The following is a 16383-nucleotide window of genomic DNA, read 5'->3' as shown; positions in this document are numbered from 1 at the left end:
ATAATGTATTAACTTTACAGGTGCTAGTAGGTAGATTTTAATAATAATTTAATACACAGCCAGGCCAGTTGTTTCCCTATGCACAGCCTTTGTGCTAAGCTAATCGATCAAGCTGCTGGCTGTAGCTCAATAATCTTTACCATGGACCAACTGTGCTTCACAAAATGTATAAAACATGCAAATCCTACAAGACAGATGAATCTTTATCGTTTATCCAGCGAGAGCTAGACATAATTGGCCAGTCTCAAAAAGTTGCACATCCAACATGGATAAAATAAAACAGAGAGACACACACAAAGACACACACACACACAAAGAGAGACATAAACAGCAAAAATCTGTCACAGAGGTTTTCTATCTGGTTTTTAAAGGTTTTGTACTTTTGTAACTGTTTTCACTATTGTTTTTGTGAAGGTATCTTGGGACTGGGATATCTTTTGGCTGTTTGTGTTTTACTTTGTTGTGTTTTTTATTATTATTATGAAGTTTAAGCATATTAAAGAAGATCCTCGTTGCTGTTGCAAAGACAATCCTGCCGACAGATATCGGTGTGATGTCAATCATCTTATCTAACTCGCGCAGGACATTCTGGGAAGTGTACTGGGTGTGTGGATTAAGACTACTAATTCTAAGGCTCGGAAGTGTGTGCTGACACACACTGCATTTATATATATGCACAATTTTATTTTATTAGCTTACATTTATCGACATTTTTTAACCGTTCACCTTGAGTGTCTGGAATTTGATTTATGCCACACGCCACCAATTTTCTTGTGGTTATCTGTTGCTTCCTTTGAATTAGCTTTAGTGCAGACAATGCAGAGCACACATCTTCGCTTGTGGCATTTAACGTAAACACTGCAGTACAAGCTGTCACAATGAACTGCTGTGTCACTGTGATGTGCAATTAATGAACTTTGCACATGATTTAGGTGTTGTCTGCTCATTGCAACACGTCTTCAGAGGGCGGCAGCCGCTCTAATGGGACAGCACGACGACCTTGACAGGAAACAGCTGATTAGGTCATCCTCTAAGCCGGGCTCAATCCCAAGTATTAAATGTACCAATCCTTCCAAATCTCACCCCGGCAATTTCAGTGAGCAAACACGATTGACTTGAACTTCTGCAGGCCAGAGATGCTGCATCACTATACAACACTCTTTCAATAGATTGATGGTCTATGTTAGAAGGAAATAAAAAGGTACGGAAACAGCTGCTCTTTGAACTCTTCTGCAGAAAAAAAAATGTTGAAGCTGAGTGCAAAGCTCAACAGGCATTCCTGTGCTACAGATAGAAGAGGTTTCCAGCAGGGGGTTGAAAGGAAAATCCCCCACAAAATAGAATTCATGTAATACATTCCTATGATCCAGATCAGCTTGGCGTTGATTCGTGAGGATGTACAAGTCTTTTCTAAAGCTAGAAACAACAGAGCCAAGACTCTCTTGTTGCTGCATCAAGAGACAAATCCTGGAGCGGTTTCATTCGGGATGAATGGAAGACTGAATCTGAGGACACAAGGACAATACTCAAAACAGTGTTACAGGGGAGAGACATTTTCTCTGCTTCCTCACTGTTAAGACTACATTGAAGTAAAGGACATTTGAAAGTACAAGCTGCAAACACTTTTTTTTTAGTCCATGAAAAGCCTAATTCAATGTCAGTAAGGCAGTTTCAGGCTTTGTCAGATAAGAAACTTTCTAGTTTCTAGTTTTAGAACAGAAGTGTGAATTAAGCTGTCTGGGAGCAATATGTGATCTGTGTTGTATGGCTCATTGTATTAGTTTGCACACTATATATATATATATACATATATATGAACATTTTTGACAACTCTTCTACCCATTTTAGTATTCACTTCTCTCATTTTAAGAATGTTTGCATGTTCTATACAAAAAATAACCAGTTTTAAGAGGCTAAATCCACAGTCGGGACTTATGAAAAACTTGTTGGAACCATTTATTTTTACTAATGTAAAACAAACAAACAACAAAAGGAATCTTTTATGGACTTTGCCACTCCTGTGCATCTTATTTCCATTTGTGATTGGTTTGATTTTCAGCTTAGGCACTACTGCTCCACTAGTGCTTTGGCTGATGTAAACATGGAGTGTAATATTGCAGTGGAATTAAGATGTGTGCTAAATCCTTATATTTGTTCACATTTATGTAAATCTGTACCAGGACAAGTCAGCCTGCACTGAATTTGTTTCCGGAAGTTGCTGTTTGTTCTATAATCATAATTATGCAGACATTAATAGCCTGAATTAACTTTATTTAAGTGTGGGTTTGATGATTGGGGGCCAAGACATGAAGTTACGCAGCATTTTCATGTGACTTCACGTACTGTGATGAATCATTCAGTGCAAAGCATCACTTAATGGTGGAGGTGCAAATAACATGGACATACTACACGGTTTATGTTTATTTTTCCCAACAGCTCACTTTTAATGGTAGATATGCCAGCACATGGAGGGATTGTTTAGGACAAGACAGAGACCTTTGAAAACGATTGGCTGTCTAAAACTGAAGGATGTTGACACTGGAATAAAAGCAAGCAGCACTGATGGCGAGGGACTGTGTGCCGAGGGGGGAAAGATGAAGCGCTGCAGTCGCACACTCACCGGTAGATTGGAGGCGGGCTTCCCTGGGCTTCACAGCTGAACACCACCTCCCTGTTCCTCTCCAGGGTCTCCACAGGATACACAATGCTCCCGGGCTGCTTCGTGAAAGCAGGACTCTGCAGGACGCTGCTCTCTGTAGGACAAGAAGGAAAGACAACACAGCTGACTATAAACTTAGATGCCGACCTATTTCGAAAACAGCCAATTAGTCGGTGGCAGAAACCGGTTGATGCTGCTTTAAGTGCTCAGAAGGGCAAAACCACAAGCAGGCAAAACATATCAATTTGAACCGCCTGTCACGACACCACAGCCAGGAGAAGAATGATTTGAAGTGAGACGTGTCTTCAACAGCTATTTAGGTGGTAATAGGATATAGAGGCTGATTTATGTGAAACTATTGCCGGGGAAAATGCCTGCATTTATTTCTGTGAACCTGCTTTTATTTGTTAATTTATTCATTTATTTTTCTGTTTGGCTAGTGATGTCGGGATTATGTGTCCATGCAGAAGTGTTATCAGTCGGTTTCAAGTGTTTAGAGCTCTTTGTTGCAAATGACCAAACAAAAGTGTCAGTTACTCCATTAAGGTACCATTAACACAGTGTGCATCTTGTGCATGGCTTTCAAAGTATCACTGACGCTTTGAAGACAAGCAAAAGAAACAGACTAAAATCACTCTTATTTCCTTGTAATTGTTCTTGTTTAAAAGGTTGGAGAGACTATCGTCAGTCAGATTCATTGGAATGTAGCATTAGTCAGTTTTCTTTATTTATGTCAGTCAGACTTTGTTTATATTGATGGTTTTAATTTGATTTTCAATTTACTTTATGTATATTGCCAGTTAGTCCAAGGAAATATTACATCTTGAATTTAACTTTGCTAGTCTGAAATCTTATGAAGAACAGCAGTGATGGCAGAGCTGAAGAAATGCTAATTTTCAGAAATGCACATTTAGCAAAGCCTCCTATGCTGCACACCAAACAAGAATTCAATTCAACTCAATTCAATTTTGTTTATATAGCACCTTTTACAGTCAAAATTGTCTCTAGGTGCAAGAGCACTTAACATGGTGAACGCCTGGCAACAGTCACACCGGAGGCCTGAAAAAGTATGCAATGTCAGGATAATAAGGAAATGAAAGAGTAAAGAGTGATCACAAACTCTAAACTGTGGACAAGAGTGAGGTAATGTACTATGCTGTGCGCAATGAGAAAATCAGGCATTATTTAGTGACGTGCTGTGCGGATGAGTCCTCCACCTACAGAAGATGAGTTCTGACTGCTGTGGGTAATGAGCTCATGAGAACAGCTGAATCATGGTCAGAGAGTGTGGGAGTCAAGGTGGGGTGATGACACGTCTCTTATTGAGTTTCCATTCTCTTCAACCTTTTCTTGACCAGGAAGCTGTCTAATAAATGCGTATGAGCTTTGAGAGGTGTAGGGGGAATTCAGATAGTGTAGGACACTTATTAACATTACACTTAAACAAAGTAAGATAGGTACAGGACATTATCCTCACATGTATCCTGCTTGTGCACCACATCAGATATAGCACTGCACTATAGCACTGCATGTCCAGACAGGGCAGACTGTTGGGTGTGCTAATAGGAATCTCACACTGCAGTTTATTGTGTGTTCCTCAGGAAATGGAAACGTAATGATTATGAGGACGGTTTATCAAATCACTGAGCTGGTCATTTCTAATGTCGTCGCATACTTCTTGGTTTAAATATATGTCTGTGCATGTTTACATTTTTCTTTCCTGTATTTTCTCTTTAAAAGCAAAAGATATACAGTGTACAGTGTAATGATGCAATTTAAGAAATGTCATTTTTGCAATAAAGCAAATGCAATAGATTTAAATGTAAGCAATTTCTAACATTTATTTTGGCAAACAAAACTTTGCTCTTTTTCACTCTGTTTATCAGGTGTGGCAACATCACTTGGTTAGATCAGCTGCCTGTTAGCGGATCCCGAAAACACTTTGAATCAGATCCGACTATCTGTACAACCAATGAGTGCCCATATGGTTGTCGTAGAGATATGTGAAGCCCCCAGACGAAAACTAAAAATACCTTTGTTGACCCTGAGACACACTTAAATTCTTAAGTAAACTCTCTCCACATCTCACATTTTGATTATCTGACCTTTTCTCTACAACTGCACAAACTCAGTAAACAAATTAATGACACTGGATAATTCACTAAAACGCTGGATTACACTCCATCAGAGGGGGAACAAAGGTCTTTGGACATAATCCCTTCACAATGAAGATTACAACCATGTATTATGTCTTCAAACCACAGAAACTTTACAGCTACAGAAAGCTTCGGCATTGTGTTGCAAGAGCAGTGACAGATCTGTGCATAGCCGCACAGGACGACACGATCGGAATAATGCATAATTCAGAGAGCTTCTCAATAGACAACCTAATTCAAGAACACCTCACATTTCTACAGCATCAGAGGATGCTTCCCATCTCCCAGATGCATCCAAACCTCATGCAAATTTTATTCTTTCTTATGCAAAAATGTACACAATGTTTAAAGGTATCACCTCTGACAAACAGGCAATCTGCATAAGGCTGGAGAGGGAATAAAAAGTTTTTAGTAAAAACACGAGGAATGAATTCTCTGTAGATTCAGCCACTGATGCTGGCAGAGTTATTGTTTCTAAAAGCTTGGCTGTCTGAAAACGCTGATCACACAATAGATTCTATAATTTAGACTCTTTAGATACATATTTTACATAATAATTATGACTCTAAGAGCTTTCACAGAGACAGCAGAACGCTGCTTCGTTTTGCCCAGGAATGCCTGACATTAAACAACATTCCTCCGAAAGAGGATTTAAAACAATACAGCGACATGCTTGCTCATTTTCTCCCTTCTAATTATTTCTGGAAAGTATTACTTGTTCCCTGCTCATCCAGTAGTAATTACTCAGGTCATTCAAGGACACAGCAAATCTGTATAGTTCTTATATTTTGCTAACAAGCAGCCCACTATGCCTGCTGTAGACTCATAAAGTCTTGAGCAGAAAACGAATTTACTGTCCTCACTGCCAACAGTGCACCATTGGCAGCAAAAGATAACACTGACTGTCCCACAACAGCCGGAGTGGTCACTTTCGATAGCCGTTTTCTGAGTGCACTTAACAAAGCTCGTATTTATAATTTTAAGTTTATATAAAAAATAAGAAAAAGAAGAGAAGATGTCATGTTTCAAACATTTCTCTCTATTATCTGACCTCACCCACTAAAACACAAGAGGAACGGAGGACAAAGGAAAACAAAAAAACAAAAACAGCAGCTGTGGAAAAAAAGCTAATGTCCATAGTAGGCTACAATGACGCCATTAATTCACACCTGTCACGATAAAAAACAATGTTCAGTGTCAGTTGATAAAGTGACAGAAATTCTACATCACTCAATTTTATATTCAGTGAAGATTAACATCTTTATTACTCATAAATCTCCAGAGGTATGATTCTGTGAGAAAAATATCTGTGAAATCATCTCCACAGATATGGCCAGTCTGTTTACTGTGGTTATATACCAAATTCAATATATCAAAGGCAAAATATATTAGCAAATATGGCATATCTTTAAAACGTGCAGTTTTCTCAGTTATAAGGCACAGACATCTAAATCCAGTTGTCACACCAGCATTAAGCTCACTTTTGCTCTTGTTATTGATGTGCAGTCTTCATGGCACAACAGTGGGCTCAGGCTCCATACATTGTGGGGGGTTATCTACTAACTGCATCTGTTCATTGGATTGGGACTTAAACCGGAAATAGGTTGTTCTAAAATTGCGTTCACTGACAGTTAAACACACACACACACACACACACACACACTCTCACAGACATGGAGCCGCTTTATATTATAAAGCCACTGGCTTTATAATATAAAGCGAAGATGAAAGTGAATATGGTCAGATCTGTCCATGATAATAAATGACTAAATGATTAAATAAATATAATACTACTGAAAAAAGGAGACTAGATGAAATAAAATTAGTGTAAAAATGAGAAAGCTGTTGACAAATATATGAAAAGCTCTTTTGGTCATCTAAGCTTCGATATCAGCTCATGAGGCAAAAATAACTGTGACCATACCAACATAAGTCAGGCTTTATCCTGCACTTGACGACTAATCTGTTGAAAACTGATGAACAGTTATCAAGGATTAACCTCAATACACACAGTTCAACACTTCTGTGGCTTTATCCTACAGCCCGTTTCTTTAGATTTCAACAAATCTGCATCATAGAAAGCCAAGCTCGTTTGGTTAGGCAGTACAAGGCAGGACAGTACAGTTTCTCCATGCAGTGTACAGACAGCTGCCACCTGGGTTACTGTTAACTACTACTGTTAAAGAAAAACCTGGTATATGATGATTATGAACCAAGATCCCAGTTTACGAGGCCTGCTTTTTAATAATATTTCTTAACAGATTTCTGAACATTTGTCCATGGAGGACATTGGATCCACCCCAGGAGGTGAAATTAAATAACAGAAATGTTCAGAGTAATAGAGCTCAACTTTGGTGAACTTGGCGAATTGGCACCATTGACAAACAGGAAGGTGTCTTGAGAGTGCTGTCCTTTGAGTGGACAAAGAACCAAAGAGTCCAGAATAGAAGACGGTATGGTATCTCATACACAGTGACATTCACAGTTAAATTTTTCTCTGTTGGACTATCAAAGCTTACCGCAATGTCTGACTGATGACTCATTATTATCAAGCTTATTTCCTCAAATAGCTTTACTTTGCCTCTTCAACAGTGGTGAACAAAAGGCCAGGTGGAAGTAAACAGAACAACAGAAAGAAACTAGAGGAGGCTATTTGTAAAGCAACTTCAGCGTGAATGCAGGATGTTGAAAAGCTGACGCTAAACTCCATTAATGGCTTAAGTGTGAATGAAGAAGCAGCTGCAGTATGAAGGATTGCAAAAGTGTTGAAAAAAAAAAAAGATGAAGGACATCACAGAGATCAGAGAAGCTGCCTAATGAGCACATCTCAATCAGCTGTGTATTCCCACCTGTAATGGGTGGTTGCGGTGCTGATGATAACTGTTGAGTGACTCATGGGTCAGACAGCTCGTTTATTAAAGATTAAGCTGAGACCCAACACTGAAACTCTCACTTATTACTCAGAGTATGCGGGTAAGTCCTATTGGCCAATTTTTTACATAGTGAAAGAGTGTGAACTGCTCACCGCCCGGCTGTAAAATATATTTGAGGTGTCAAAATGTGGGAAACAGAGCTTGTTCTCTTTTGACCTTGAAAATCCTCAGCTGAGTTAATACTGGAGCAAACTGAGAAGTTGCCGCTCCTGTCACAATGTGAAAGTATATTTGCATAGATAGTTACATTGTTTAAAAGAGCTCAATTTCATCCATTCATCTGAATAGGAGAAAAACTCCTGGAAAATCCATCCATCCATCCATTTTCTATACCGCTTATCCGTCAGCCTATCCCAGCTGACTACGGGCGAGAGGCGGGGTTCACCCTGGACTGGTCGCCAGTCAATCGCAGGGCCAACACACAAAGACAAACAACCACACACTCTCACACTCACACCTAGGGGCAATGTAGAGCAGCCAATTAACCTAATGTGCATGTTTTTGGTATTGTGGGAGGAAGCTAGAGTACCCGGAGAAAACCCACGCAGGCACAGGGAGAACATGCAAACTCCACATAGAAGGGCGAACCTGGAACCCTCTTGCTATGAGGCGACAGTGCTAACCACAGCACCACTGTTCCGCCACTCCTGGAAAAGGTTCAATATTTCAGAAAGTATTAAAGATATGAACACTAAATGTGAAACAAGTGCTAAAAAAAAAGGTGGCAAAAGAGCTGAATGCGTTCTAGCAGCTTACTAACTTACTAACACTAGTCCAATTAGGTGACATGGAACAAAAACTAAATATTGCTGCATATTACTGCTGAGGCTCACCTCAGCTTTGCTTCAGTTCTTTGTGAACAGAAGCAGCTGGGAAATTTCCTCTTTCCCAGTTCAGATGAGGCTGTTTTGCATGTTCTCCTGCCGTGGAGCAGAACAGAAGTAGGCCATCATTAAAATCCTGTGTTTCTCTAACACACGGATACCTTTACCAGGCCTCCCAGCAGGCCTCAGCCACTGTTGGCTCTTCTCGCTGTTCAAACGTAATTCATCTGCATGCGGCTCTGTGGGAGAAACATGTGAGCCCAAATCACCAGGTTCCTGCCACAGGGAGTACCGCCGGTGCGCTAGAAATTGGCTGTTGCCTACATTATGGTGACATTCAAAGATTTCGAAATCTTAAATGAGATGAAAAATACTTACATTTGTGGGAAAAGTCTTTGATCTTTCCATCCCTCATTTTTCTCTGTGACAGTCTGGGGATTCTTTCGCTCATTTGAATGTGTTACGGTTGACTTCTGCATTTATTTTGGCACTTTTACTTTTACAGGGTACTCTTCATCATAAGATCATAGGCCCTTTAATACTGTACTTTTTCACATTCAGTACCTTTTTACTGATGTGTTTGCCATCTCACTAACATCACTATCATCTAACGTTTTTACCTGAGCAAAGTTTTATGAAAAGAAATGTTTCCCAGCAGTTTGTTCACTAACACAGGGTGGATGTATTATATCTTATGGGTTAAATGTGGGAAAAAAGGATTCTGGCTTCCATTATTAGGTGAAGTGACATATAGGGTCATCACAGTGTTACAGTGAATGTGAATAGCCTGGAACAGATTAACAGTCATGACTTCTTTATCACTCTAATAAATGTATTTGACGTCAGTTAGTAAAATTTAATTAAGTGATTAGACTGGATAGACCTCAAATGTGCAACATGCACCCAAAACTGATTTCCTCCTTAATTGTGAACAGAAATTAATGAAAAAAACAGCTGGAATGAAATTGTATAATTCAGTTTTGATGTGCCTCCTTCAACATTTATCAGCTGTGAATATATTATAAATAATAGAAATTGCAAAAAAACAAAAAACAAAACAAAACAAAAAAACAAACCAAAAAAAGAGTTTCAGAAAATATATTGTAATTTACTATAATTATAATAATTTGCACTTTTTTTTCCTGACAGTATTTTGCTGGTTCCTGCTTCTCTGACACTGTGATATACAATGAAAATTCTTGTATTGTGAAAATATCTTGACAACATATCTTGTTTTGTTAAACCATCTATTTGATTTTTCCTGACATTTCCATTTCCAATTTTGATTTGATGTTTTGTTTTTAAATATTTAATAGCAGCTGATTCTTGATTGACTCTTGAATTAGTTATTGTCTGAGCTGCCTCCCCTACATCCTTTTTACCCATTACCAATCATTTCTTTTTTTACTATTGCATTTGCATTTATTTGCAAAAGACATACGTAACGTCTTTCTAACGGTGTTTTGATAAATTTTTAATGACATAATTGTCTCAAGTGTTGTTGAGATTTGGCTCTGAAATTTTGGTTCCCCTTTCTGGCTGGCTGCTGCAGTGTGTGAATGTCTAGATATGTTGTTTCACATTGCGAATTTGATGAACGGTCAACAAGGTATTAGTTCATGGTAGTTATTAAGGAACGCACCACTTATGCTGTCTGCCAGAAATGCATCATGCCAGCTATGATTCTGTGCAAAAGAATCTGTGGCACAAATACTGACCTGTAAAAAACCCAACCAATCCTGCGCTCATTGAGCCCCACTCAATCACTCGCTTTGTCTTATGCAGCCTTGTGTATACTGGGTCTTTGAAACTAATCCACTGAGAGCTGGCAGATTTTCATGTCATCTAACAATGCTACAATCAAACAGCTATTCAGATGGTATCAACATCGATGTCCAAAGACCTAGAAGGGAGATATTTCTGGACAGACTATGCTCTCTCTCTCTCTTGCTTAAGCTGGCCTTAAAGGAGAACATTACCAGTCTGAAAATGGTTCTGACTTGGCCATCCTGAACTGTATTCATGCTTTCAACCTGGCCTGTTTGGAAAGGTGTTTCCACAATGGCTCACCCACGGAGATAAGCTGTAAACTATTCTGAGAAAAGGCATTTTGGGACATCTACATCAATGTCAAATGTGAAGTTGCCACTTGGATGTGTTGTCATTGTTAGCTATAGTTAGCTAAACGGGAACAAAAAGAAGAACATAATAATTTTATTTGTGCAATTTAATGATTTTATTTGTACATGACTCGATAAAAGCTGAACGCAGTATATTATTTCTGCAGCACTACAAAAGAAACCTCTGACATGTGTCTTCCTGTATGATATGATTAGGGTTTCTGCCTTGGATCGTAAGACCTTTTGTTTGTTTGCCCTTCACCAGTGCTCTTCTGCCAGTACCACCAGGCATGCTGCAAATTTATTGTGCATGGTTAGTGAACAGCCTGGCACTCTAATGTGGCCATTTTAAAGCCAGTCTGCAGTGCAAACAATGAGCCAATCGACTTTATAGGTAATCACTCTGCCCCACTGTACTGTACATGAAGAGGTTTGTTGAGACAAAATAAATCATATTTCCTTATTCCATTGCCCTATAATTATGATTTGAACAGCATAATTAGGCCAATGTTTTTTTCCACTAAGACAGACACGCAGTCACAGTCCTCACTAGGGTGACTGAATTCCCCAATGAAGTGACAAATGAGTGTACAAGAGCTAGCATGTATGATGCAACACCTGCATAGCATCCTGGCAGCAACACCTGGCACGGCACAACAAAAAAAAGCCCTCACCGTCACAGCAAGTCCTCCAAATTGAACAACAAAACATGTCATTTGTTAGTGCCTTCTGCTGTTTCTTATCTGACCCTTCCATCAGCAGAACAACATCTTTCATTTGTGTCTTGCAACACATTACATATCACTATTGCAAAGAAGCAAAACTGCACACCTTACTCTGCCTACAAGGTCCACATCGAGGTTAAAGCTGAGTTCAATCTGATCCCAGCTTGCTGTCTATCATATAATCAGATAATCAGATAATCATATATATATCATATAATCAGATAATCAGGCAAATTCTGAATTGCCTTGTACTGTAATAGTCTCAGACACTGACAGACTGATTTCATAGATATGCAACAGGATCCTGAGATTTAATAAACACTGACATGAGCGTAATGAGAAAAAAAAGAATTTAATTAAAGTTCACATTCAGAGCATTATGATTAACATGAAGCCTGTGCTGCAGTGAAACAGGAATCGCACATGTGTCCTTTGGGATGTGGGTAGTAAACCCTTGTAGCTCAGCCTCTCCTCTGCTGTCCTACTCCGCCCGTGCCAGCAACATCTCATCAGTGTCCTTTTCCAGCCACTAAATTAGCATCGCTGTCTCATTAAAAAAAAAAACAAACAACAACAACAACAAACAAACCCTACAAGCTGTCAGAAAACTGAAAGAATGGTCTGTGATGTACAGTCTCTGTTATTCTGCACCCTTGGTGTGACAGTAACATAAATCATTCATTTCTTTGTTTGCATGAGAGTGAGGCAGTGTCGCAAAAGTAGCTTTGAAATGGCAACCTCACCCACACATACACAAGGTGAACACTTTTTGTGCCTACAGACAACAGCAAGGTGATCTCGGCTGATTTTACTCCAAAAGACCATGAATAAAACATGTATTGATATGCATATCAAAAGGCAAGAGTTGACAAAGCAAAACAAAGCCAAACAAAGATGTTGGGGCAGTGGAAAGAGGAGGGGAGAGTACTTTCTCTTGAACCTGTTCTGAATCCCTAATGCTGCCAATTAGCTAGGGCTTGGCTCGGAGGCCATCTGGGGATGCCCCTCTCCTTCATCTTGACATAATTGCTTCTCTTGAGGAAGGGCAGGTGAGTGCACCAAGAGACGCTTGCTCCAGGTTAGCCAGACATGCTCTTCAGTTTGATCGGCTACGGCTGAGCTCTCACTAATACTGTCATCAAGCAGATCTCAACCCTAATGAAAGGCTTAATAGGCAAGAGAACAATGTTAAAAACGATAAAAACCTCAGAGAGTCAAATAGTTCGAACGAGGGAGTTATGAGGTCATGTTGCCAGGTACAAATTTGCTAAAATGTGACCAGATTTCCTTAAGCAGCACTCAGAATTCAATGATCAAACCCACCTCACAGAGTAATCTACTCCTAATCAGCACATAATGAAGTGGCGACAGCTGGGCCTATTTGGAGGTGATCACGGACGCAGACCCAGGGGCAAAGGGCCACAGACTCTGCCTAGCAGCATGGTTCAGCTGGCCAGGCACTGTCAGGCTCACCGCAGGCTGCTCACCCAGTGGAATGACAGAGGTCAATGTTCATCCAGTCACTGCAAAATGGCTTGAAGGGATCACCGCAATACTAGTAGAAGAGACCTTGACATATAAGGCCAGCTGACATGCACGTCAACCTAAGAAATGCCCTTCATGGGCAATGGGCATGATGATGGAGACATATTAGGAGTGCATCATTCTGCATGGCAGTTATTGCAACATCCAAGAAGAGTGCAGCTGCTGCTATGACAGATGCTATATGTCCCTCAGTTAGTCAACAATATTAAACTATGGAACTGACTGAAGAGAATATAGAAATCGGTGAGCACCTTCAGTCAGACTGAAGCTGGAATGAAGTGTGTTTGTGTAAGCTGAGGTTTAGCACGAGAAGAAAGGTTAGTGCCAGTAGATTTTGTCTGAATTTCAGCTATTGGTTGTACTGTTAGATTACAGTTATCCATAATTTCAAATAAAGTTTGCCTGAACGCCGCTGTAACATTTTTTACATTTTCATACCAACTTCCACACAGAAATAGGTTTTCATTTATCTCACTAGATCTTTGCACTTAATTTGCGGAATCTTAACTTGCCCGAGGTATGTAATACATCACAGTAAACATCTTGCCAGCTTCTATCGTGATTGTGCAGTAATGCAGTTGTAAATGCAGAATGATTTGGAAAGTCTCCGTAGCATCAACACACAACTATAATCTCATATAAAATCTGGCCTCGTATTCACTGTGATGGATCACCTATTTTATGCGTGTTTAAAGGCAGGTTTGGTAACGTATTTCAGAAGCATGTTTTGCTATATTTGTGCAAAAAACTCTGCACATCCTGACAACAATGAATAAATGAAGTGTTCAGGCTGTCTACCGAAGTGCCTTCCTACCTATGCATACTCTGCCCGTGCCCTCATTGTACACTGTCAAAGTCTTCTACAAGATTAGGTGGTTATATTATGAGACCTACGTGCAGACAAAATAATAAAAATAATGAGCCACTTTATAACTGTAGGTAACTCTGCATAATCCAATACAATAGCTATGACATTGTCAGTGAGGTAGTGATCTATAAACCTATTAGTTTGTGGTGGTTTTATAATTTGACTGCAGGTATGTAAATTGAACAAAACCTTTGTTAAGCTACTTTCTTGGCAGACCTGTGCGCTGAATTGCATTTGATTGTACAGGTGGTCACCAAGCATGTACTACACTTAGCGGTACAACAAATGAATGCATTTATCCCTCAGTGCAGGACAATGCTACAACAAACACTGTAACTATTGCTGTCATTGAAAGGAGAATATGATGCCAGATCACCGGCTGAGGCAACAAGGCACAGTGCTACATGAATAATTAGCTGAGCGAAGCTTTTTCACTGTTGGCCAACTTAGCAGCCCTCTAGTCAAGTGTCATTGTTCTGCATGTGAGTTTAGACGTCTTTTCACAGAGGTAACGAATTACATTAACGGCCCTTCTGTTCCATTTAAGTGTCACAGTAAGACACGTCAGTGATCCAGCATGACTGCTGCAGCCATTATTAATGTTTTTAATTACACCTGGTCTCTTCCTGCTGTGATATGTCAGAATATATGTCCACCACTAAAAGGCCTCCTTTTCCCTTTCTTCTCTTCAGCTTTGGGCTCGCAATTAATTGGAAAAAGAAAAGTTCACAGAAGAAATGAAAATTCAAGAAATATTACTGCAAAACAAAACATGCATGGCCAATACAAACACAAATAATAACTCGGCAAACTGGCAGAGGAGGAACTCTTTGATATGCTAAAGAGTGCCATCTGTTGCCAGCAATAACTTAATGTACTGAGTAGATAGTGGCATCTGATTTCATTACTTTCAAAGTACATTTTGAAGTACAGGTAATGATCTCTCTCTTGCTCATAACCCTTCACCAACACAAACAGGAAGCGGCTGCCTGTTGCTGAGCCTGTGCTCTCACGTGTTTGATATCACAACAGATAGTGATCATCTTTTTGGGAGCACAACAGAAATGGAAATCATGGTGCTGTGCAACAAATCAGCCCCGGTGTTTATCTTATCGAATGAGCGGCCGCTTCATAATTCACTTTCAGACCAATTGGAGCAGCGTTCTCACTGCATGCCTGATCAAAAAATGCCATACATCTACACAAAGATCTCTTTAATGAAATGTCATAATTAGATCTACAAGTCATCTGTCCATCTATCCCAATAAATTGCTACATAAATTTTATGCATTAGCACCAACAGAAATCTGCTGCATAACGAAATGAGCCTGGATAATGCATTATGCATAAATGTACTCCTGACCTGAGAGTCTTCAACTGTTTTACAATATCATAAAAGTAATAAATAATTAATTTTTATTTTGCTTTTTTAGTTGCTTTAAGTTCAGAGTGGGTCATACTACTATACTGTGGATTAATTATTATTTTGAAAGTAGTACTGTATGATTGTGGTATTGTGTTTCTGCACTGATAAACAAGACTGAGCATCCAGCAGTGTAACTCGAATGACTATTATATACAAAGGTTCATGTATGTGAGAACTGTATTATTCTTCACAAATTGCATTACAGCAATTTGTGCTTTGCTAGGAAGTCTGAAATCTGAACATGGCCCTATAATTTACATGAGGATGCATGCAAGATCACACCAAGCAAGCTTGTGTAATGCTATGTGTTTAGAGGAGGATGCATTTATGAACGCATGCGAGCACTTGAAACGTTTGTACTATTCGATAACATCCTGAAATGTACATTTTGTGTTTTTTTATATGCAGCTACAGTTTGCACAGCTGTACTTTGCTTTGCCTTATCGTTGAAAGAAAGATCCCAGTCTCATTCCCAATGTGTCAAAAACTGCCACTGTGACACGTCCCTCAGTGTCTCATCCAGAGACACAGAAGAAGGGCACCAGTTTTTAAGGTACCTCCAATGGAAACTCATCCTTGTCACTGTCAGAGAATAAGAGCAACTGCACAACGCCACGCAGCTTGCAAAATGATAGGCCCAAGAGGGGCGGAGGCCAGGGCTGAGTGGTAGGTAACACTCACACGACTTTAACATAAAACGAACAAGTGCCTAAATGTGTGCCATTTCACGTTAGGTACTTATTAGAAAGGCTGGGGACAAGCTGGGATAAGAACATGTTGAAATACACTTGCCTTGCCTTGCCTTTAGTGTGCTTAACTGTATACCTGTATATTGTACTAGAGGATTTTAATACTTTGCATTTTAAGTGTTCAATATGTAAAGCTGCATGGTCAATGCGCTATGGAAAATTGTATGAAAGAATTGCACACGGTAGAGTTTAACATTTAGGCTGTTTTGTCGTAATCTTTTGCTTATGCTCATGAAGTACACAAAGGTTCTAAACTGCCCCTTATGGACAAAAGTGTTTTATGTGAATGCAATTAAATTCATGAATCTAAATGAATGTGAACGCCCCAAAACATGAATTTTCTTGACAAAAGGTCTGGGTTCAGCTGCGCTGCCGGTT

General features: G+C 39.5%; 1 protein-coding gene across 3 annotated transcripts in view; it reads right to left on the bottom strand.

Moving 5' to 3' along the window:
- Positions 1–16383, bottom strand: part of cntn4 (contactin 4) — a 137638-nt gene that overhangs the window by 78560 nt on the left and 42695 nt on the right. For all 3 annotated transcript variants that reach the window (XM_046384797.1, XM_046384799.1, XM_046384798.1), the window contains one exon: positions 2621–2753. In XM_046384797.1, the coding sequence (XP_046240753.1) occupies positions 2621–2753 (133 nt within the window). The remainder of the gene's footprint in view (positions 1–2620; positions 2754–16383) is intronic.

The sequence above is a fragment of the Scatophagus argus genome, chromosome 3 (assembly GCF_020382885.2).
Source record: "Scatophagus argus isolate fScaArg1 chromosome 3, fScaArg1.pri, whole genome shotgun sequence".
Classification (NCBI taxonomy): Eukaryota; Metazoa; Chordata; class Actinopteri; family Scatophagidae; genus Scatophagus; species Scatophagus argus.
This window is presented reverse-complemented; position numbering and strand designations above follow the sequence as displayed.